The sequence below is a fragment of the Sylvia atricapilla genome, chromosome 3, assembly GCF_009819655.1.
Source record: "Sylvia atricapilla isolate bSylAtr1 chromosome 3, bSylAtr1.pri, whole genome shotgun sequence".
NCBI lineage: Eukaryota > Metazoa > Chordata > Aves > Passeriformes > Sylviidae > Sylvia > Sylvia atricapilla.
Genome location: NC_089142.1, coordinates 51,072,149 through 51,097,453, shown reverse-complemented (window position 1 = coordinate 51,097,453; position 25,305 = coordinate 51,072,149). Strand labels below are relative to the sequence as shown.

At 38.6% G+C, this 25,305-nt stretch overlaps 1 protein-coding gene across 1 annotated transcript in view; it reads right to left on the bottom strand.

Moving 5' to 3' along the window:
* Positions 1 to 2,225: 2,225 nt before the first annotated feature.
* Positions 2,226 to 25,305, bottom strand: part of CLVS2 (clavesin 2) — a 48,656-nt gene continuing 25,576 nt past the window's right edge. Inside the window, exons 3-5 of the mRNA XM_066315325.1 lie at positions 10,342 to 10,452; positions 7,632 to 7,852; positions 2,226 to 2,854 (exon numbers count right to left, since the gene is read on the bottom strand). Of these exons, the coding sequence (XP_066171422.1) occupies positions 2,767 to 2,854; positions 7,632 to 7,852; positions 10,342 to 10,452 (420 nt within the window). The 3' untranslated portion in view covers positions 2,226 to 2,766. The remainder of the gene's footprint in view (positions 2,855 to 7,631; positions 7,853 to 10,341; positions 10,453 to 25,305) is intronic.

Genomic DNA, 25,305 nt, shown 5'->3' with positions numbered 1-25,305 from the left:
TGAAATAAAAGCTGCAGCCATGAAGACCTGTAGCCCAACTCTTCAACAGAGAGAATCTTATTGAGAAAGCAATTTTGTTCTGGCTGAAAGATGAGTTGCACAAAATTATAATATAGCCTACTTTCACTTTCTGGAAAGAATGTATTAATACTCATTACCTTAAAATTGAAATCAGACATCAGAAAATATTACATAAATTACAGTTAAGTGCACAAATAAAGGGTTTTCAAACAAAACTTTATAAGCTTCCAAACAAATTTTAAGCTTCATACAGTGGAACAGATTTGCATTTTGTGATTAGACAGGTGATGTACTCTGAAATCAGCATCCTGCTGTCTTACACCAGTCTGGCCCATGTAACTAAGAGGATCCATGAAGATTTTGATCACCACTGTGTAACAGCTTGTGTACATGTGGAGTACTGACTAAATCCTGAAGCCCTTATAAGGAGAAAATTTCTACTGATGTTTCAGTTTTATCTGATACGAATTTTTAAATCAGAGCTATGACAATATACTAATCTACTAACCAGAAATGTGGAAATATATAACATACATTCAAATATGGCACTTATGCAAATACTGGAGACACATCTCACTTATACAGCATGATTTTACAAGGAATGTGAAAAATAGAACTGAATAAAATAGTATATAAGAACTGATCATTTCTTCAAGTCTCTCAAACCACAGAAGTAGTATTAGGACAGTTTCTACTACTGACAGCTTGTAGGACAGACTGATAAGAAGTTCAGGCTCCGTATCTTTCCTCTCTGCATTTCCTAACACATATATCATGAAAACAGAATTAGGAAAGCAGAAAGGCAATGAGTTGTTCAGACAAGTTCCTGCAAGGTGATGGCGTATTAGGGCATACCCTATTTATCAGTGCTGCTAATGGCCTGGAAAGTAGGAAAGCTTTATCTGTGTGTTGCCTGGGCTAATCAAGGGTGATGCTGGAAGAGTCAGGGTCGTCTCAGCCCTGAGAAATGCTGAAGCTGCCACCACAGGAGTTACAGCTAAACTCGAGACGACAGACTTTCAAGTTTTTACTCTCTACTCTTAACTCATCTCAGCCTACCAAATCTTACAGCTGTAATTCATCCTGGATGAGAAGAGGTGACCTACAACCAGTAACTTGGAAATTTCACTGATCACTGGACTGATGGAAGAAATTATTTGAACTGTAGCACTTGGGAGGCAGGGTTGCCATGAGCTGTCACCTCCACTGCGGTCAGTGTTTTCTTAACTTATCCCAGCACTGTCTGAACATGCGTGAGATCTTACAATACCTCTAATTATGCAGATGTCTTGCTGGGTACCCTGTGTGTCTTCCCACTCTGACTGTTGATTTAAATCCTAATAAGAAATTACATTCTCACCTCAGCATACCACAGGCTGCACACACATCAGCCAGCACACAGAGATGGCACAGCCCCTATGTTTCAGCTGATTTATTCAATCTCTAGTGAAACCTGTTGCCCTTTTGAGGTAAAATGTATTTCTTTATTATGGCACATGTTCAGTATATACAGTTACACTACAACAACAACAAAAAAAGTGTCCTAAACTATAGGCTGAGATGTTTGACTACAAGTTATTGATATTAATCCTTGCTTGGAGTGGGATGCTGTTGATCTATGGAAAGTTTTACTTTATTAATAATGACAGTGTCTCAATATACAATCTATAATATATCTAAGTACATTGAATAGGTATGATTTCTTGTATAAACCTTCAATGAAATATACTTATCTAACAATGTCACCTTGTATGCTTGTCAGAGATTGGTAAAAATATATATATATCCAGTCTCCCAGTGCACAGGATTCATTGATTAACCTCTGCTGCCAGGCTTTCCTTTCAGATACTGGTTATTAGACTGCATTTAGAGGACTGATGTCTCACTCCAAGAGAGAACAGAGTTCTGGAAAAATTCTTGATGTGCACCCAAAATGCAAGAGAATCCAAATGTGTCCCACATTACAACACCCAGATTACAATGCCAAGCCAGGTTAGTTGTGTAAATGAAAAGTTAAGGAAGAAACCTCGGAGACCCATACAGCTAAACAACAAAGCTATCCAAGAGTTGGTTCCAGTTCACCTGTGATCTTCCTCACAATGCAGATAGTTTATGCTAAATCACAATCCTAAGCCCCAGTGTTATTTGAGAAATGAATTCCTACAGTTAGAAAATATTCCACTGATTGACTGTTCCACAGCATCTCTCAAGTACTTATATTCCCTCTTTATCTTAGCACTCTATGTGAGCTTTGTAGAAAATATCCAGTAGTCCATGTACTAGTTGGCTTCCCATGGGAAGGTCAACATTTAATTGACTTTGATATTTTTCTTTGTCCATTATGTTTCTCTATTTGTATGTGTGTGTGTGCATGTACGAACACATTATCTTCTCTTTTTTATGGTGCATTTCACTGACATATTTAATAGTCACTCATTTCCATAGCACTTGTTACCATAACTTACAAAGTAAAATTGGAGGATTATATTGTATTTACAAATGAGTTGGCACTTACAGAATAAATTATTGATTCCTTTTCTTTTTTTATTTAATTTTCTTTTTTTTCTCCACTTCCTTTTCACCAAAGGGCATCCAGAATTCAGGCAGAATAGTAACACCTGTTGCCAATATGCTACATTAACATGAGTAAATAGGATTCCAGCTGTTACACTCTTTCCCAATGATTTGCTTGTTGCTGAGAGGCAGCGCCTTCCACCTCAGTTCACGTCCAATGCTCAAAAGCTGTTAGTCAAGTGAAAGCAAAGGCTGCATGTTTTCTTCCTCATTCTTATCCATGCGTTTCAGCACCCCAGGATCCACAACTGACTGAGACCTGCAGAGGGAGAACATGTTTGTTTGACATTTCTAGATCAAGACAAATAAGGTTAAACCTCAGCTTTCTTTTGTTTATTTTAATTTCTGTCAGGCCTTGAAAATAAGGGTATAGTATTACCCAAGCATCTGATCATTGCACATCATCAGGAAATACACTCATGGAGGGATAACTGGGTTTTAAAGGGCTCAGTGCTGATCTGTAAATACAGGAGCAAAAGGTGGAATAAAGTGGATCCTCTTTTCAGTGAAATTGTGAAACAGACAGTGTCCTCCACACACAAGAGCAAACTAAGCTGTCCTCTGTAGTGACTTCAGCACTGACTGTCTCTCCAGAAGGTTATACAGCATTGGGCTGGCAAAGAAGGTACAATTCAGCCACCCAGCTGGCTAATCACACATTGCAATTAGTGGGATGTGTTAGCTGGAAGCACAAGTTGCTCCTTTTCTGAATAACATCTTAATTCAACAGTGCAAGATCCTAAGCCAAAGCTAGGAATAGTGCCATGGTTAGCACGATTTTTGGAGCAGCAGACAAATATGTCAAACTCACTTTTCAGCTCAACTGAACAGGGCAGAGAAGGAAGATCAGGGCAACTTCAGTGATGATTGTAAAATTTCTCTAGATTCTCTGTTTCAGACCAGAATCATAACATGGTACTGGTGCCCTGCAACAGCCATACACGACGGGCAAGGAGGAAAACAGTCTCCAGCAAAATCAAAATGTTCCACTGAAAACAAAGCTGGGAGTGTTAAGATGGGGTCTCACATCACCTATGGCTCAGCTCATCAAAGAAGCAGCCACTTCTGGGGTACAGATGTTTCTTTTAATGAGAAAAATCTCATGCAAGAAATTCCTACTTGTCTTTCTTTCTGTAAAGAAGATTTGAGACGACTAAAGAGCTTGAGTACATCTCTACAATGCAGGCATCTATTTTTGATCAGTGGAAGCACACTGTGCCTGCAGCATTGCTACAGCATTGCCCATTTAGAGGACACAGTGCAGAGAAAAACCTTTACAAATTCTAACCTTTCCTAAGATAAGCATATGGAGTTAATCCCCCCCCCTTATAAACTGGCATCATCCAGTGAAACCAATGAATGAGGATGACGAGATCTTCCTCAAAAAAATCTAAAGAAAACTTACAAAAACACAAGAAAAAACATCTGACTTAAAGCCTACGTGAAAACTTTGGAAACCAGGGTATTTTCCACTTATATTTATCCCATTCTCATACTAATACTAAAATTTAAAAAAAAAGCTTTAAAAATATTATCATCTCTTTTGTGATAAGCAAAATTTAAACTTTTTAAGAGTGCACAGTAATACTCATCCTGAGCACTAGTCAGCTCCTCAGGCAGAAAACTAAACCACTGAATTAAAAATGCCTTTTTAAAATCTTCACAAGGTACCGTGCCAATGCAAAGCTGATTGAAAATTTGCTGGTGGGAAGCTGCACTCATGGAAAATCCAGTTCATCGTGATAAAAATTGCTGTGGAAGCAAATTAACTTCAAAGCTTTGCCAACTGGATGTAAGTGCTAAAACTGAGCCTTTTCCTTGGCTGCCAATGACTGAGCAGGCAGGGTTTCCCGTTCTCATCTGGGGAAAACTAAAGGGGAGCTGGAATGGCTGCAAACCTGGCCTCCAATTCCCAGTGAGGAAGCTTTGGCCATAAATCCCCAGGGCCTCCAAAACCCCCAATGCCAAGGCAGGTGTGAAAATTGAATAGCACAAATCCTGACCTACTGTTTGTAAGCTCAGATGCCCAAATACCTTAAAGAAGAAGGAGAAATGGTTTTGCACTCAGTTTTAAACAGAAATTTACTGTCATGCTTCATCCCACTCAGCAGCAATTCATGAATGAAGAAATGTGAAAGGAAAAACACTTGTTTAAGTCTATAGCTCCTTCTCTTTTACCTACATCTCCCAAATAACTTTACAAACATTACTGAATACATTCTGAGAAAACACAGTGGGACAGAGTTATACTACAGAGTTATACTGCAAAGTCCCCTTGCAGAGGTGAGGAAGTAAACCACAGCTCCTCTGCAAAGTTTATCAACACAGACATCTGCCCTGCTGGGTTAGGTGAGAAGAGGATGCAGGTCTCCAGCTAAGTGCCTGAGGATGACAGCCACAGGCTAAACCTGACTGCTGAGACAGCTGCAATGCTGCCAGATGACACAAACAAGTTCTCCCCAGAGGTCTGTGCTACAGGTGGCATTAATTCCTCCTTATCTCCATCATCCTCCCCCCCAGTCAATCGTCCTTTCAAGGTGAGGTCATCCAATTCACCAAAAATTCAAGGATATCTGGAGCAGTCAGTGGTTCACACTTGGGGTGAAAAATAAGTAAGAAAGGAATGAATTCTCAGTAGGATTTTGGTTCTGAAGGATATTCTTTCAGGACAGTAAACTTTAAAATGGTAAGCCAAATTAAACAAGACAATTGTTGGAGATCTGCTAGATGCTTATGAAATTTGTTCTAAGCTAAGCACTTTTCATTGCCTTAGTAGTGGTTTTTCATATGTTAAAAATCTTCTGCACTAACATATACTGTCGGTTTAAACTGAGAGAAAAAACCCATTGGTTGCTGAATCCAAGTTAAATTTACTTTTTGATAAAATAGAGTTAATCTGTTGTATCTTAACTTTTCTATTTGTGTTTTAACAGAGTCTGTGCGCTTTATACACTGAAGTCTTGGGACTTTCTGTCACTCTTAGTACTAGCACAGTAAATCCACTTGGTACTTTTTATGTCCAGCAGCAAGGAGCAAGGATTCCAGCAGATGCTGGAGGCATGCTGAAACTGAAAAAGAATGCATAGAAGATGAAGGAATTTTAGCATAATATTATAGAGACATAGATTTCAACATGTTTATTTTCTGCACTAAGTCTCTTACTGTGTTGGTTCACCCAGAATGAAAGAATGTCAATTTGAAGTATTGAAGTATTATTACTGAATTGTAATACTCTATGAAAAGAGTTTTCAAGAACAAGTTGAATGAGAACAAGAAATACTTGAAAAATAGTTAAGAATCTGGTCAACTCACTGCTTTTCCACTTAATAATATGCTTGCCCAGGACAATCTGGAAAACTCTGCTCCAAAAGGACTTGTCACAGGCCCTTTTTTTGTTTGTTAATTTTGTTTTTTGGGTTTTTTGGGGTTTTTTTTGTGTTTGTGTTTTGTGGGGGTTTTTTTGTCCCACCCTTGGATGAAGTTGTCTACTCTCACAGCCTCATTTTGCAGCAGAAAAAGTTCTGCATTTCAGTTCCTTAATTCCATCCTTGTGTCTAAGACAGCTTCTCTACTGTCTCATAATTCTTGTATTACGTGCAAATCGTGTATAAGTGTTTTGCTCACCTTTATCTTCCCCTGGCTCTTTTTCTCAGTCCTATTTTCTCCATTAATTGTGTTACTTACTCAATTCTAACTTCATATATCTGGGCATTGGGGATTTTGGACGCTCTGGGAATTTACAGCCAAAACTACCCCACTGGGAATTTGAGACAGGGTTTGCAGCCATTCCAGCACCCCTATCATATAGTTTCAGAACTCCTTTTTTAACTTCTTATCCTAGGTTATTTTTATCCAGTTTCTTGCTATTTCCCACTTCCAATAGAGTGGAGGGGTTTTCTTCAACACAAAATCCTTAAACTTTCCTGCTTTTTTTCTTTCTTTTCTATTTCCCATGGCAATCTTATGTTGTCTCCTCTGTTTCCACAAAAATATCTCCCTTTTAAACCACACTGTCCTTCCCAGTCTAGGCAGTATTTTCCAGCCAAAATCATCTTCCTGGCTGAGACATCCGAAAATATTTTATCCTGTTTGGTCTGTTTCCAGAGTTTCTTTCCCTTTTGCATCACATGCTGTCTCCTGAAACTGGGTTCCCAGCCTAGCACATCCTACCTTAATTTTAATGACATTTTATATTGGTTTCTGCCATGTTTGTTCTCTTCTGATCCATTGCTAGGCCTACCCCTTATGAGCTGCACTCTGACTTTTGCTGCCCTTTCTGCTGCCCTTTCTGCTGCCTTTTCTATCATAGCTGTAATCTTTACCCTTTTCTCTTCTACTGCCCTGGCAAGCTTGGATCAGATTCACCCCTTCCAAGTTAATGACCTCACTGCTTCCATAGTTACTGGAGAGGTAACTAAGCTCTTCCCATACTTTATTCTGAATGGCAAAATGCAGCAAGCAATTGCACTGTACCTTCTCAAAGAGAAGAATATCAGAATGCCAGAATGTTTACCAGACTTGAGTATCACAATTGGCACTTATTTTGGTCCTGGTTCTTCTCATATTTTCTCAGGCATGCAGTCACTGTGACTGATGGTTCAAATGCTGTAAATGTCCTGGCACCTACAGGCTGGTGGATACCAGGCAGTGGGCTATGAGATGGAGGAAGATAAGAGCTAACACCACCTCCCAGAAAGATAATTGGCCCAAATTTAGCCTCTGCACAGAGGCTCACTGCAGCTGACACTGTTTCTCTAATAAGTACTGTAGGCCAAGGTGAGGTAGCAGCTTATTCCAAAGACAGTGCTGTGTACACAGCCTAGATGGCACCCCAGAAATAATCAGCTGCACGGAGTTCACACCTCACATGGCAATAATCAAGGCCATGTTCTCTCATCAACACCGATCTTTTTAAGAAAGGGGAAAAAATCATCTTCCTATATAATAGACTGAACTACCTACAGCTTCATAAAGAAGAAAGAAGGCAAATGTTAACCTTATGGCAATACTAGAAGACAATAGGACCTTTAACTCACCTTTTCATGGATTTGGGAGAGAGGTCCTTTTCTATATCCTTTGCAGGAGTGTTGTAGGAGTCCACATTGCATTCACTGTCATCATCGTATTCATGGTCAAGCAGTGTTCTTGCCCACGTCCCCATGTCATAGGGGGGCAACATTCCTCCAAACTCTGAAGGCAGGATCTCAGGGTGGATGAGCTGATGCAGGCTGTTGAGGTTGTTACCATGCAGGAATATCTGTATGCATGCATGCAGATAAAAACACAAGTGTATCACCAAAAAAACATGAAGGCTCAAATGACATCATCATTATTAGGAGGATATTGTACAATTTAAACATTCTGGTTGTATTGGGCTTACAGAGGTGCAGAGGAAGGCACACATCACCTCTGCCTTAAGCATGGTCATATTGGTAAATCTCCAAAGTGATTAAAAAAAAAAGAACTTAAAATGTTTGCAGGAAAAGGGACTTAAGGAGGGTAAGAACTGGTGTCTGGTAGCTAGATGGACAGAATATTAGATAGACAAACTACCTTGTTAATCTCTTGTCAACTGCTCTTCCTAATTCTGTGAATTAAGTGAATAAATTAAGATTACAATAAATAAATAAAAATAATATTCCCCATATACAACAAAGAATACATATTGACTTTCAGCATGCAGCCACAATTCTAAAATAAGAAATATTGTGCAGTGTAATGATATGAATGCTGGAAATTTCTTCCTTAATCCAGTAATACCAGTAACTGCCATTTATACTTGACAATACAGGAAGTAAGTAATAACAGTAAAATAATCCCTGTGACGACACTGAGGGAATAGCCAATGGACTGATATTTTCCATTAATGTTTTGGTAGACTGATATTCATATATACTTTACATTTATAGATCTGTATATTAGTGTGACCTGATATGAATATTTGTATTTATGTTTATGTTTAACTTTAGTGTTTCCCCTCAGACATCTTTCACGTTCCTCTTCAACTTGCAGGGACTCCTCTGGGGCAGCTATGCCTTTAGCATGATTTATAGGAGTTAAATTCAAAAGGGAAAAAGACAAAGACCAAATATATGCTTGTCTTTTATTGCTTACTTCAGAACACCTTCCAGTCAGCTGTGAACCCAGGAAAGTTAATATGACTGTGCAAACCCAGTGATTTTCTTCCATCTCAGAAAGGAATTCATCCTTTTGTGAAAGAATATTTATTAATGGTAAAAGTTATTTGCTTTATGGTGCCTTTACAGCTAAGTGTTTCACTTCATAGCAATTGTTTTTATATATGCCTAGTACTGCATTTATCTAAATATGACTATCAGTTTCAAATCTACAAGATAAATTAAAAAATACACAATAATTCAGGATAAAAACAATGGATAATAAGCCTGATTTTAAAAAATCTAAAGAGAAATCTCTTGGGTTTAGGTTGTTTTTTTCCAATCACTTGTTCTGCTTCTAATAATTTTTTTAAAGCCGATTTTAAATTTTATGTGCTGGTCATAACTTCCACATTTTGACACTAAGTTTAGAACTGTAAATCAATATTTAATACTGACAGCTTTTTATAGGTATTCAGTGTTGACACAAAACAGTTGTAAAAAGTCAGCATTTCTGAAAATATATGCCATTGATTCACGTGTCTAAATAAAAATTTAGATGGTAACTGACAAGCCTCATTGTTCAACTGCCTTGTCACTTATTTTTTAATGCTGTAACACTCCTATGAGCTACACTTTATTCCTTAGTTCTGCATATGCAGCACTTGAGTTGAAAATGCCTCAGACATATCTGTCACTGCAATATTCTTTGCAGAAGCTGCAGTCAACAGAGTGCAACTGAGTCCTGCAAAATGAGGCTTCATTTGCATATTTATAACAGATATTACATAAAAGGCTTTGTGATCTATAGTTCAAAATCTGTAAATACCAGAGGCCTCACAAGCATAATCTGTCAGTAAAAAACAGCTCAACACCAAGGATCATTGTGGCCTTGCAGAGTGTGTTCGAGAAGGAAAAAAATACAGAGCTGCTTAGAGAGCTGATTCCATAAAAAAGTTAATCATGTTCTTTGTCGTGCCACTGTGCATTACGTTGATTGTGTTTTCCTGGATGACAAAGTTCCTGTTACAGAAATAATATCATTCTACACGCTATCACCACAAAGCTGTAATTTAATTGCACTGATGCAAATGGTACAAATTCAGCAACATTTCGGAGGCTGCTCATGCTTATGCACAGATGCATGCACACAAATTCCTTTTTATTGGCTTTCATTCAAATTAGTATTTGCAAACTAATACTACTAGATGCCAGCTGGGTATTTTAGCTCATGCTAATGTCAGGGAAATCACACTAGGAAAGGACTTTGTAGTTACTAACTCTGTTTTTAAAAGAGAGACACAAATAACTTTAACAGAAATTAAATAGAACGGAATTGAATACAATCTTAATACAAACTTTAATGTTGGCAATATTTTTTTATCTAATCCCCAGGAGCAAGCATATGCTTATATATTAAAATGCATTTAAGTGCACTGCTTGACTGTATCCTTAAAGGATAATGTTGTATAAGTTCCTAAAACAGCTGAAGATATCCTTTACAACACAGATATATTTAAATATTTTCCACCAATAACAAGCTGATATCTCTTGTTTATCCACTTTCTTAGAGTATGATGCATCTGCTGATGAGAACTGCCAGGAAATGGACAATTAAAAAGAAGAATACCCTTTTTCGTGTCTTCTCCTTTAGAAAGGGCCGGATAACTGTGTAGAGGGCATGGATATACCACGGCTGATTGACAAAATGTATTCCTCCAAACCGAGCTGGAAAGCTGTCCTGTGTGACACAAAGCAAATACATACAATTTGAGTCAATTCTTAACATGTGTAGCATATGCGTAAGATACCCTTTTTTTTTTTTTTTTTTTTTTTTTTTTTTTCTGAATCTCTTCATCCTAATAATAAACCTTTAACAAGAAGAAAGATTACTCAAAACTGCATCCTCTCAGTTGAGTTCCAACCTTCCACACCAAGGAGCAACAAACCTTGGGCAGAGTAAGCATGGAGGAAGTGTGCCAAGATAGCTTTGCTATTCAAATTAAGGCATAGCATTTCTAACCTCCAGAAATGCTTTCAACATTTATGATTTGCCCATAATACATCTATGTCATGTATTTTTCTCTTTTCCACTTCTATGGATTTTATTCATTTTTAATAGTACCAATCTCAATTTTTCCAGTGTCATTGAAGAGCACTAAAAATGTCCCTCGTCTCAACCTTAAAAAGAAAGTGTAAATCTAAACTACTATTCAAAATGTCTCCAATATTATCTATATTTCATAAAACTGAGACTGCATTAAACATTATGCATAAACCGTTATGCAATATCCATGACAGTAATTCTTGTCACGTAGTCAGAGGCCTTCTGGGAACTTAAATGTAAGGACAGCATATCTGTATTGAAGAAATGGCTTTTCTTTTTTACTTGCTGAAAATCACAAGAGGCAGATAACTCACTAGGAAAAGATTCTGATATGCATTTTCAATTTCTAAGTCGAGAGAATAAGCCAGAGGGTTTGGCAGTTTGAGGAGAGCAGCCACTCTGTCCTGGAATACAATTGCCAAATTCCTTGTGTTGTCCTCATTTTGTCTTTGCCTGCTTGATTGTATGCACAAACATTGCAATAGGCAGCTCCTCTGTTTCCTAGAGTTGCACCACGGAGGAAGTAGGAAAGAGCTGTAAACAGGTGCAGTTGATGCCTGTCCCCTTTTGTTTCCATAGCTTATGTCACAATCTTCTCAGTGAAGAACCTTCTCTTAGTTATAGAGACTTACTAAATTAATGGCCTTCATTTGGAGCTTAATTCAACAGTCACAAGCACAAGCCAGCCATGGTAGTCACTTAGATCAAAACCAGGTTCCTCACAGAAGCAGGAGCTCCCATTTGACCATACAGGTAACAAACAAGGACATCCTTTCCAGCCACACCTCCTCCTCTTCCTCTTCCTATGTGAATGCAATAAAGGCAACTTCAGGTCTGTGCCACTGGGATCAAAGGCTCAAAAGAAGGCTTCGAAAAGGTCTGACATGGTGCTTTGTGCAAATAGACCTAATTTGCTTCCTCTAGAGACAAGGGAGGAGACCCTATAGAAGCACTCAGCAGCCTCAATGTAATCTGCAAAGCACCACTTGAAACATAGGGTCATACAGCACACACCAACAAAATGGCCAAGAAAAGAGTTATAAACTATTCCAGCCAATCAAGAACTGTCACAAAGAGAAGGCAGAAACCACAGGAAGGGAATCTTTCATTAAATGTTTCCAAACAGGGATATACTTCAAAGTGCAACTGCCTGCATATCCACAGAACCTCTTTAGTTCTGCGAATGTGTTTAGACCTGTGGGAATAATGAAGTACTTATCACTTCTCTTGAAGGATCCATTCACATCTTGTCAGGCACACCAAACCCAGGGGCTCTTTACAGCAAGGTACCTCTTGCCTTCAAATTGTAACAACTTGCTGGATTTTCTAACAAGGAGGCAGTACTTTGACAATAATTTACAGGAAGGTTGACAACCACAATACACACCACCCACTTCTGGCTGGCCAGAGCACAACAGTCAATGAAATCTATGGTCTGTTGTGCAGCTTTTCTCCAGAAACTTTTGATTAACAACAGCTTTGAAAGAAAACAATCCTATGGAAAGATTGCTGTAGAAGCCTCATTCTGCTAAATGCCTGATTCCTGTCTGCACTAACTAAATGTCAAACAGGATGGCTGATAATTTGACACATAATTCACCCTGCTCAGTATTGTAAATCCCCAAACACCATTCCGAGGACACAGCTATGTTGTACAAAGGGTAGTAAATTATGTTTGTATCATAGTGATCCAACAAATCCATTAGGAAGGATAAATCACCAGACGACACCTTAACCTTTAGTTACAGAAGATTCAATTCATCTACACAAGGTTGTGTTTATTTGGATTATCACGGCTGGTTCTTCAGCAAAGAAATCCAGTGCTCCATGCTGCGTACCATGCACAAAAGAGCACACACTTGGAGCTGCAGAAATCTCAGCAGAGCTGAGAGGCACACAGAAACTGAGGATAATTTGTGAATAAGATCTCAGTAGGCAAACTGACATGTACAAACACAGATTCAGAGCAGACTGCCAAAGGCATTTGTATTCTAATGTGGCCTCAGGATGCTCTGTATCTTTTCAAAGATATAAAATTTCTTGCAGACAAAAGGATTACCCTTAACAAGTACCACTCTGACATGTCTGCTACCTTCTCCTGCATCTTGAAAATCGTTTACATGGAGGAAGATGAATATATGTGGAATGATCCTCAAATAGAAGGTGCCACTTGATCTTAAAAGTCAGCTTGTTTCAGTGTTTCTCAGAAATTCTGAAGGCGTTTTCTGGAACTAAAGAAGATGGGTATTTATCAATCTCTGTAACTGAACTGAGGTGTCCAGATTCAGAAGCACTTCCTAAGGTCTAAGTAGGACCCCCAAAAATTTGTGCCAAAAAAGAGAGAAAGGGTGATCTGGTGAGAATGATCTTGCATTGTACACAGTGCTTAGACTAGTATTCAAAAAAGCTGCTGAATGTAGATCGAAAAGCAAATCTCAAAAGCACCTACTGAAAAAAATATAAAAAGGCAGAACAAGCAAAAGCAACTGCATCTGCTGGAGAAACAGGTGTCAGAAGGTTTTCTTGCTCTTCTCAGATGTACCTGATTTCCACATGGGGATTTGCCAGACAGATGGTCATCCTACACAAACAGCAGGTAGGAATTTCTTTCAAATCACTGATTCTTCTGACGTTTTATGTAGATTAGGTTACAAGCACGGTGGCAGTCACAACTGCCTCTGCAGACATACTGTACTTCAACAGATGAGCCTGTAACCCATGAATCACATGAATTCTAAGAGGAATCTCTTGGCAGAGAACAGTAAGATATGGAGATCAGCCGTAAAGTGAGCTGTGCTGACTGGAAAATAATGAATCTGATAGGGTATTACCAAACTGCTAAAAAGAACTAAATATACATACACAGTGGATGGATTTTTCTTCACATTCACTGGAACCTCTGTTTCAGCCATAGAACATAGCTTTTGCTTGCCACTGATAAGCACAATTTGTGACATGGCCATGCCATAGACACAGAGGAGCAGGCAGGTACTACCAGAGACCACAGGCCCAAGTGACAATTAACAGTAGGCTGTCAAGAAGAGGCACTCCCCTACACTACTGTCTGCAGCACTGGGGCACCACCAGTGCACCAGCAGCACAACCCCTCACTGGGTTTCCATCTCTTGAGAAATGGTTCTGTGGACCCACAGCATAGCAATTTTAACCTCTTTGCCAAACACAATTTATACAAACTATCTTTACAGGCTTCCTCTCCAAGGACCCAGCTGCCGATGCCTGCTGCCAGCCTTGACACATGCTAAGAAGCCAGGTTTCCACTTGCCAGACACCACATTCCACCCTGTGCTGGGCTTGGCCATCTCAGCTCTTGGGGTTTCACAGAGGGTCTGCTGCTCCACTTTGGCCAGCAGGAACTCCTACAGCACAGGTAGTAAGAGCAAAACCAGTACATGACATTTTCAACAGCACATGACATTTTCAACAGCACTTATGGAAGTGCTAAATTCCTACTGAAAACCAATGTGAGTCTTCTTAATGGTGTCAGGACTGCTGCTATCACATCATAAAAATGACCCATATTTTTTATCTTTACCAAATGCAAAAAATCAAAGAAGTTTTTAAAGGCCACAGCACTCTTCACTCCTTGAGCATTGTGTCTACATCTAAATCTCTGAAGTCTACCTTTAATGAAGCAGCCCTCCTAGCTGAACTCAGTACGGTAATCAAATTTGTTTGCACAGCTTTTAGAAGTGTAGCCTCAGAAACTGCTGAGACCACTGTGTGCCCAAAGGTGCTTTGGCACCCCATTGTCATCAGAGCCATAAAAGTATGCTGCACATCTACAGCAAAGAGACTGTCTGGACACACCTTGCCATATATTTAACACTGAGTGCTTGGGCATGTGTACTTTGGGGTAAATTTTTGGTTTGCTGTTCTTATCTGCAGTGAAACTGTTTTTGCAGACAGTCTAGAGACATCCTTCAAAGGACGGTCTAGACAAACATAATGAATACACTCACACCCTTTACTTAAGGATCTGTGGATCCAGAGAACCTGAGTTCTCTGATGAATTCAGGCTGTAGCATCTGCAAACAACAAGAGGTTACAAAGTCAAAACTGCAACAGTTTTGTTATCTTCATAACAAAAATTGCAAGTTCAAAGAAAGTGTACAGAACTATTAATATCTTAACTGTGACTTAAGACTTATTCCTGGAGATAATATATTAGTCCTCTTTTAGCTTTTCTGAAAAGTCAAGCACTTCAGGGAAAAAAAATATCATGATGAACCAAAATAGTATCTTTATTATGGAAAGCTCCCCTAGAAAGAAACTGAAACATTCTGTCTGCTACAAAATGCATCACAATTAAACTTAATTTTAGCATGTTAAAGAGAATATTATGGAAACTCTATGGAAAAGGCTTTACTATGGAAAGAAAAGGCTCTGACTGGAAGGAATTGCTCACATCCTTAGTATCCAAGAGCTGAACTACCAGAGGAGCCAAGAGTCACTGCCATCTGCATCAGGAAAGGACACCCATCTTGCTACCAAACTAAATTTCACCAAAGGTAGGAAAGAACAAGGCACTCCTAACATCAAACTTCCTGTCAGCATCCATCCATTACACAAGCACTTGCAATGCCTCAAAACAAACAAACTTTTATGTCAAGACATGACTGGAACCATGTTGAGGACTGGATGATGAGGAGATTGGAAAGTGAATCTTTGACATCTAAAAGAGTTTGGGTTGGATATTTTTAAGGAAACATATGCTAAATACACTAGAGAGAATAAATAACAGGGGAGGAAAGAACCTTTCAAAACTAAGGACAATGTTGACATCAAAACAGAGAAGAGAAAACTGACCAGGAGAACAACTAGACTGGAAGCTGGTAGACAGTTTTGAATCACCAAACATGCAACAAGACTGGCAGGGAATAAGCACCCTAACTTATTTTGAGAAAATTAGTAAATTCCGAAGAAGCTAATCTTCATGTTGTCTAACAACAGGAGACTTTCCTTCTGTACCTCTCTGTTAAGGCTCTTTAAGGTTCAGACCCAAAAAAGAAGTCTCAAGGGGTGAAATTTTGCTTTGCCCTGGAACGCCTGCACTAGGGATTTCCCTCTGTGAGATTAAAATGTTGTTTTCTCCTAGTCTCAGATTTTCATTTTTTTTAATACAATGTTGAGCCATTTCTAAGGCAAACAAAAAGTGCCCAAATAAATTTTTGTTACTGTGTTCAACCAAAAGTACATTACCTAAAGGCAAATGAACATCAGTCAGTGACATTCCTACAAAATAAGATTTAATTATCTAGAACTGGCTGTTGTCATTTTGCTAAGCTTCCAGTGAGGCAATTTGACTTTTGGCAGTCCTTTTCATTTCTATTAAGTAATTTTATCTTACAGCTCATATAGAACTATATTAAGTTGAATGAAATGAGAAGAGAGATGGTATCCATCCAGTGAGAATATTGCTTTTTTTATTGAAATATTTGTTTTAATTGCAAGTAGCCGTCCACCTTTCATTCTAATATGCTACTCATAAAAATTATATATTGTTTAAATTAATTAGGTGAGATTTAAAATTATTTTGACCATATGTGTTTGCATGTTTATATATAAATATAATTAAATTTAAAACCTACATAGATTTTGTGCTTTCACTGTTTGGATAAAGGGATTATATCACTCTCAATTTTTAATTTGGTGGGCTTGATAAAGAAAGGTTTTTGTGTAAAACCTTCATTTTAATTTGAAATTACTTTATTTCTTTGCAATTTACTTTCAATAGGCTTTTTTTTTTTTTTTAGTTTTAATTAGAAATTATAAAATTCATTAGAAATTTTTATTCATTTTGATAGGGACTTGGGGTTTTGAACATTGGTTCTTGGCCTACTTGTTTAGCTTAAACCTTGTAAATGAAGGCTTTAATTTTAAAGAAGAAATTAAAAATGCTGCTTTTGAAGGACAATACTCTTTTCAGCTATCAGCACTGCTTCTTTTCTAACACTTAATTTGGAATGTGAGATATTAAAAAGGAACCCAAAAATTTTTACAGCTTGATGCTATTTTCCAAACAGCAAAGCCAGAAAACGAGTAGGAAGGAGGGTAGAAGTGGGTTCTTTTATTCTGTTTTCTACCCTGTGATGAAAATCATTCTGTACAATAGACAATTATTAGATGGTGATTTCTTCTATGGATATTCCCATAAGGAAAAAAAAAAAAAAAAAGTCTGTTTTCCAGGCAGCTTGTGAGTGTCTTATTTACAAAGACAAAAATCCCCACTATACTGCAAACTGCTGTGCATAAATACAATAGCAATACTTTCATAACACTGGTGGAACAAAAATAATGTGGAAAATTACTGTTCATAAAGGATTCCATACTCCAGTTCCTGAAGGCAGAAGTCTTTGGCCAGGGTCTGTTTCAGCAAGACTGAAATGCCGCACCAGCATCTCAGCTTGTTCCACCCCGTCCTGGTCACCCTCTTTTTGTCAGTGAGACTGTCCAAACAGCCCCTGGTGTCTGCCAAACTGCTGACCACAGGATTACTGTCAGGATGCTTTTCATCATGCAGAAAGCTTCCCACAGGCCTGAGGTCGTTCCAAAGAGGAGCATTAGTAGCTATCAGATACCAACCCCTTTCCTTGTACCTGACCACTTTCAAAACTGGGTGGATTAAACAGCACCCGGGAATGAAGGGATATTTTAGGATAATGTTAAGATGAGGATTGAAAGAAACAAGGCCAGGCAGAAACCATAGAAATAAGATAAAAGTGAGGAGCAGGAGATTAAATAAAAAACGTAATTCAGAGAGAGCTATCAAGATACTACTATGATTCACAAGAGAAAAATATTCATCTTGATACCTCTCTAGTCCCTTTTCAAAATTTTTACAGGAAGGTAGGGAAAGAGAAATGTAAAGTATTTCTTCATGGAGGACCCATGCTTTACAGTCACATGTCGAGACAGATTTTTCAGACCTAAACTCATATAGGGTAAATAAATACCAAATCTTATACCTTCCATATAATTTCATATATCATTCCTGCTGACAATCCCCTAGGACCAGACCCAGACCAAGGATTTTCATTCCTGGATTGACTTCTGCCAAAATTTGCCCAGACAACGGGGTGAACAGGTATGCAGATGGATAAGGTAAAGATAGATCCTGCAGAGAGGCAAAAATGCTTGTTTTTAAATAGCACAGATATCCAGTGCCAGTTACTGAGTTGAAAGATACCATTTCTCCTACCATAACATTCACTTTTTCTCCCTTGGAAATGGAGAACTTCTAAACTGGTCTACAATTTTATTATCCAAAGTTCCTCCAAAAATGCAACTCTCAGTTTCAGGCAAGATGCATTAAAATTGGATTAGCCCTTTGTAAGCCTCAATTTACAACAATACAATAAACTGAAAACTATACTGTTTCAAGAGTTCTTTCATGAGCCAATTGTTTCCTCATATTATGAGGAATCAATCTCCATCACTGCAGTAAGCACTAAGAGCTATAACCATTTTAGCCTTCCAATTTTAATCTGTCACTCCATGCAAATGACAGTCCTGAGAATTGAACTGAAGCATACAATTGGAGTGATAGTGATTTAAGAAAAATCAGCTGAGGACTGAGATCTAGAATGCAGCATAATTAAGCTTTAAATTACTGAGGAAATTGAATATTGACTTGAGATCCATTAATAAGTATTATATTTAATAAAGAGTAGAGGTATCATGAACTATGCAGCATACACAGTTTCAAGAGGTCAGTTCCCCGCAGGACAAATCTATTCCCAGTTCCAAAAGTGTTCAAATATCTTTGTCATAGTAGAGAATGAAGATTTATTTCAGCCTTTCAGCTTTAAAGAAAGTCTTAGTCTGAACTGCTCAGCTACACTTTATCTTTACAAAGGTGCTTGAAAAGATACCATTTCCTACACAGTAGCTCCACTTCAGTTTCCCTCTTCTGCACTCCTGAATGACTGCTGGTGACACACACATGCAATAAGTGCCTGGAAGTCCAGGGAATTTCAATATTGTTTGTGGGAGAACTGTCATTCAAGTTATTACTCTAAAGGACTATAAATCTTTGTTGCTGAATTCTAACTTCAGACATCAACCCCCTGCCTTTGTAAAGCCATATAAGCATGGGTGTCTCTGTGCTAGCTTCTGTGGAGGAAATCTTCCACTAAAAAACAGAGTTGCACAACAACTTGGAAAATAAATAGTTACACGTTTTACCATACATATCTAGGACAAGGCTAATGTGTTTGCTATGCTATCAGAATATGCCAGTAATGAAGAAATGTGATGGTAGGATCTCTCCTAAAATCACACTTTTGAAACTCTTGAAAATTCATGTGCAAGGAGTTGAGAGATCAAAACCAGAAATGCAGATATCTTCGTGCTAAGATAAAAGTGGAACCCATGTGAATGTATCCTCAGCAAGAGAAAACAACAGTAACCTCAGTTCACACCACATGGATACCCACAGAGAAAAGAACTCAACTATGAAACCGTCTGGAATGCATGGTCCAGTGCTGTGCTTCCCAGTACAAAGCAGACAGTGACACACTGGACACAGTCTGGCACAGGGCCAGGATGACTCAGGGATTGGAGCATCTCTCATATGGACACAGAGTGTGAGAGCTGGGACTGTCCAGCATGGAGGAGAGAAAACTCAGGGGAAACTCAGCAATGCACATAAACACCTGAAAGGAGTGTGTAAGAAGCTGGAGCCAGGCTCTTTTCAGTGGTGCCCAGGATCAGAGGCCACGGGAACAAACTGAAACACAGAAGGGTCTGTCTGAACATAAGGAAACCATGTAAGAGCACAAAGATCTAAACAAGTTACACACTGATGAAAAATTTTAAATCACTGAAGTTAAATTGTCTTTTTACCTGGTATTTTTCAAAACACCTAAGTTGTGCTATTTTTGAATTTCCTAAATAACAAAATAACTACTGTGATGATAGATTCCTCAAAGACAATTAAAAATTATTTGCTGGTAGATGTTAATATTTACCCTATGCAAGTTACTCAGACTTCTTGGTTTGGCTGAGGTCACTCATCATAACAAGTGACTGTAAAAAATGTGATTGGCTTTCTCCACCCAAACAAAGGCTTGCCTAACCTGCAAACCCTGACATTTCATGTATCACACTCTCTGAACCAGGATTACAAAACCTAGCCACTGCCAAGCTGTCTGCACAACACTGAACAAGTTCAGTTTCCAAAGGCTGGGAATGAGCTGCCTCCCCAGTTCTGGCACCCACCAGTGAGCCTACCTTTTCAGAAATGTCAGAGGGCAATACATGCACCTCACAGACCGTGGGAAGTCAGCAGCAGTCAAATTAACTCCATTCATTAAGACACCTATATGAAAGAAGTTCAATTTCCATTTTGAAACTGACATTTTGAAGCTCTGCTCTTAGCTCTAGCAACATAACAAAGGATGGCTGCATCTGAAAGTGTGTCTTTTTTCTAAATAGAGCATTATTTACAAAGATATTGCTTTTGCATATGTAACATCTTTAGATGTTTATAACTAGAGATTGCAAAATGTTTATTGGTCTACTGCTAAAACCTTATTCAAATTGTAGCATCTCAAGTGCAATGCAATACACTAGACTAGTGTAACCTACTTTTTACAAGAAGCATAAGAACGTATGCAAAAAGATCTTCCTTCCCTCAGCTTCCATTCTACTTTTCCGATTTAACCACATTCTGAATCGCAGCCCTCTTCTACAGCACAGCTTAAATTTTCTGCTTTCCTCTGCTGCTGTCACCCCAGCACTAGTGGTTGCTGCTAACCAGAGAATTAAATCCCCAATACAGGGATGATGGCATATGGCATGCGTGAGTGGGCTTAATGGAAGGCAGAGACACCCTGCTGGCTGTCTCTTGCTTCCCATCCATTAGCACCAGACGAGGCCTTGCCGTGCTATCCGGCACATCCATGCCATTAGTGAGTGCCGCAGCCGGGCAGCCGTCATCCACGTCCTCCATGCTGTAAAGGCCCCCGCTGTGACCCCCCTGTGCACCTCAGAAGGGGCCTGAAAGTACAAAACTCCTCACTTCAGCGAGAATATTATTAAACATTAAACCGTAAACAAGCTTCTACCTCCGCTTAACTGAACAGCCAAGAGCCATTCCTCAGCAACACAGGACAAGCTGAAATAAAATCAGAGCTGATGCTAATGTAAGCACACACCGCCTCTTCCAACCTACCCATTCATAAATGGATGCTGTTGTTGAGACCACATTGCAAACCTCTTGCACCTGTACAAAAAATAGTTTAAGCAAGCAAAATCCTCTGTTAGGTATTAACAAATGTGGGGACGCAGCATGATGCAGATACTCAAAATCTAGAAAATCTAGCACATTTTCTAGACATAAGACATCTTCAATTGCCAATGAACAGAACTGCCCTGAAATCTAAAAGGAACATGTCAGAATGCATATGTGTCTGTGTATAAAAATCATTATGCCTCAAACAGCAAATTAATCTCTTAAAAAATTATTAACATGGATAATTTGGCAATTTCCACTAGCCTATTCACTTTAACATAGATTTAAGAGCTCAGGCTATCAGCATAGGACAAAAAAGGCATTTCCTGTCTAGGAACCAGAATCAGTTCTTCATGCCCTACTGGTAGATCAATTATGTATTAGAACTGCTGCTGCTTGACTTTTAATCCACATTAGTTCACAGACCTTAAACAAATTTGATGTTACCATATTAAAAAGGGAAAGCACTAGAATAAGTTATACATAAACAAAAAGGGAAACAGATCAAGCAAGAGACCGATTAATCAGTCAGATGCTGGCAGTGAGGGGACAGGCTGCCTACAGCCAGCACACAAGGAAATAAGAAACACACAGATAAATCATTTCAATTTCCTTAAATGTAATTAAATCCAACCTGGAATAACTGTATGATAATTTTTAACATGTTTCTTTGTTAACCCTACTTTTGGCAATTCAGACAAAGAAATTTGCTGATGGGTGCATATGTGTACAGTGGAGTACTACAGACCCATAATACCTGTTCTCATCCTGAATAAACAACACTTCGAGCCACATTCTGGATATCAGACACCAGCTGTATGCTTAGCCATTTAAAGATCCTGGCTCTGTATTTACTGAAATAGATAATTTTAAGCAGTACTTCAGTCAGCTCTGCTCATTTTGGAGCCTGGCTGATAAATCTTCACATGTAGTCAAAGCATTAAAAAAATCTTCCATTTTCTGAGCCCAAATTCCTGCATCATCATATCCACTACAGTCTTTCAGCAGTAAAATCAAAGACAGCATGAATACTTAAATGTTCTGGGACAAGAACACAGCAGCTAAATTGCTGCCAGTATACAAAATTCAAAGGCTACCTTAGAATTTGAGTTCACTGGATGGAGAGAGGGAAGGTAGAGGTAAAAAAAAAAAAAAAATACAGGGGGAAATTATCTCAGAAATCTTTCTAGATATTGCTACTGCCCTAGGAGCTGTAGTTTGAGTGCTCTAAGCTTCCATTTCCTTAGGAAGACAATGTTATTTAGTTGAAATATTTTTTCCTACAGTGCAAAACAGCCTGTCCTGGAGACAGGAACAGATACAGCCCAGAGGTAAATGAGGATATGAGGTGTCTGAATGTTCCACTCAACGCATGCAGCTTCCTCAAAATTAAACACTTCAATTTTGACCCATTTGACACTTTTCAAATGAAAAATCTCTGGAAGAGAGGAGACATTTTACATAAACATTTTATTTTAGTCATGATGGAAAATTTGTGATTCTTCTTAAAAAATCTTTAGAGTCAAAGGCTATACTGTTTCTCTTTAAATTTTTAGAAGAATTATAGCCTTTGTTTTTGTGGACGAGAATGCAGCATCTTGGCGCTATTCTAACAGATTGCATTCTGTTTCTTGCTGTGATCATACACAAAACAAGCATACACCAGGACAAGAAATGGAATTTCATGCAAATGTGATATGGATAGTTATGTGATGAAATAAATCACAGACAAGCTCAATCCTGTGTGTCCCAAGACACCCTCAAGTATTCAAACAGATTGCTTTGCTATTTTAAGCTGTCATACTGCTGCAAATTTCATCGCCCAGCCCTGTGGCTGTGAGAAACCTCACCTGCAAAGTGAGGCCATGCAGAATCACCTCCAGGTGGAACCCAATGTGATGCCAAATAGTTGTTGGCACTTTAGTAATTGGTTCTTCTCCTCCAGCTCAACTCTGCCCCAGAGTTCCAGCACAACTGAACAGTTGGTGTGATGCTGTTGTACACCACAATGACACAGACTCCAAGATTCAGAAGGCTGAAAATTACTCCTTTATTCTTGGGATGTGTCTCCCATTTATACTCTTCTACACAGACCAGTTTGATTGATGAAACAAATGCAAATCTCTCCAATCACATTGGTCAGACCAGAGGGACATCAAGAAAAAGTCCCTCCTAGGGAAAGGAATGAATAACATAGTACAGTTACAAAAACATCTCTCCTGTTTACAGAAAATTCCCTGGAAAAAGAATTTCAGAAACAAAAACACCTCAGGCACAGAACCAGGGCTACAGTTGGTGTGCTCACTGAAGCTGCCAGCTTTCAGCAGGAAAAAAGTAAAGAAGATTCTTGACCATTTCTGGGTGTATGAAGCCCCACAGTGCCATTGTAGATGGAGGAGCATTAACCTAAATTACTTGGTCAAATAAAAACAAGGAATCTCATTCTGCCTATCTAAATCCTCTCTATATTTTCAGCTGACTCCAACATTTTTTACAGCAGCATTCAGCTGCCTCAAAGCGTCCTCAAGAACTGGAAAACACCAGACATGACAACTTATCCAATGTAAAATGATCGTGTCATAACTACAGATGTTATAAGAGTTTATAGCAAGTGGGTCTGATGAGCTCAACTAACTCTGTGACATTCCAGTCCTGCTCCATCAGCCTGCAGGGGTGAATGCAGCCTCACCTAAGATCTCCAAAGCAATGTACTTCACATACACCTCACTCACTTGAACTCGCTGTGGACTTGCGGTAGTTTGATTGTATCAGGTGTACTCCATCATTTCCAACTACAGAGACAAGCCTTTCCCTAATAAAATGTGCCATAAGAAGTACCAAGATACACAAAATAACATTCTACAAAATCCCAAGCATCATATATACTGCACAATTAATAGTACTCTGAAATATTCATGGAGAAGAAACTCAGTTATATATACTGTGAAACAGTTAGAAGTTATAGCCACCATCCCTCTCTCAAACACTTTGGAAGGTAAACAGAAATCAAGCACCATTTCCAAAATTACCTTTGAATGTAGCTATTTGCTTAGGTTAACAAAAATAATAGTAGTCAGGACATAGCCACTACAGCAGAAGGGAGCAGCCCTGGGGATGTCTGTTTTATTAGTACATAATTACCCTCTCTTAGAGATGTTGTCCATTTGCAGCTGCCCATTACAAACCAGCAAGAAACTCAGAAAAACGTGAAGCAATTTTAAATTATTATGCCTCATACAAAACAAACATATTCACTTTCAAATATTAGCTATGGATTTTTAAAATTCTACTCATTACACAGATTAAACCTTTTAAATACCATTAATTAAACAGAGTGGCTACTTGAGCACTATGAGGTCTATTGTGTAAATACATATTAAGGAGTCCTGAGAGATGTTTTTGTCCACTACAATGACCTCTACTGAATAGCTTTTTTTTTTTACAAAAATTAGTATCCCACAAATGCTTCTGTTCCTATCATCTCTGTTGAAATTTTTATTGTCCATATTCGCTACAGGCTGAAATGGTGACTAGAAATGGCTGCAAGATATAAACAGCTCTCCGTGAAAAATATGCATCATTATTACTTTCTTAGCCATCAGGTCTTCAGCATCATTCAGTTGATCATCCTTTTCAACAGCACTGAGAAATGTATTGTCATTTATATTTAAGGTAAGTCATAATTAATTAATTAAGTTCTGTCCATATTCCAATTAATTCAGCAGGTAACTCAAAGGTTTCAACAAGAACCCAACATTTGGTAAATGGGGAAAGTGAGGGACAAGAGCCCAGGTCTGAATATGAGTCACAAGTGAGGGACATCAGAGCTCACAGATCAGCAGGTCTAGTGAGAGCTTGCAGGGATTTTGGAGAACCTCAATTACAGCAACTTAACTGCCTCTGAGGAGCTGGACTCTGCATCAGGTGAGAATCAAGTCCAGTCTCAGTACACAACTGATAAATCCAAAATAAATAAAATCCACACACAGGGTTGTAAATGTTGATGATAATAAATATTTCCCATAGTCTTAAAGAATATCTCATCTGGGCTATGTGATTCTCCTTTTCAAAACAACATACCTGTCTGAAAATGGTTTTCCACTACTGAGTATCTACTGAATGGGTTTTGCATGTAAGAGGCTTCATATGCATATAATAAAAACAACTTATTCCCTACCATCAGTAGGATAAACAGCACAGCCCCAGTGGGAATAGGAGCTAGATAACGAGAA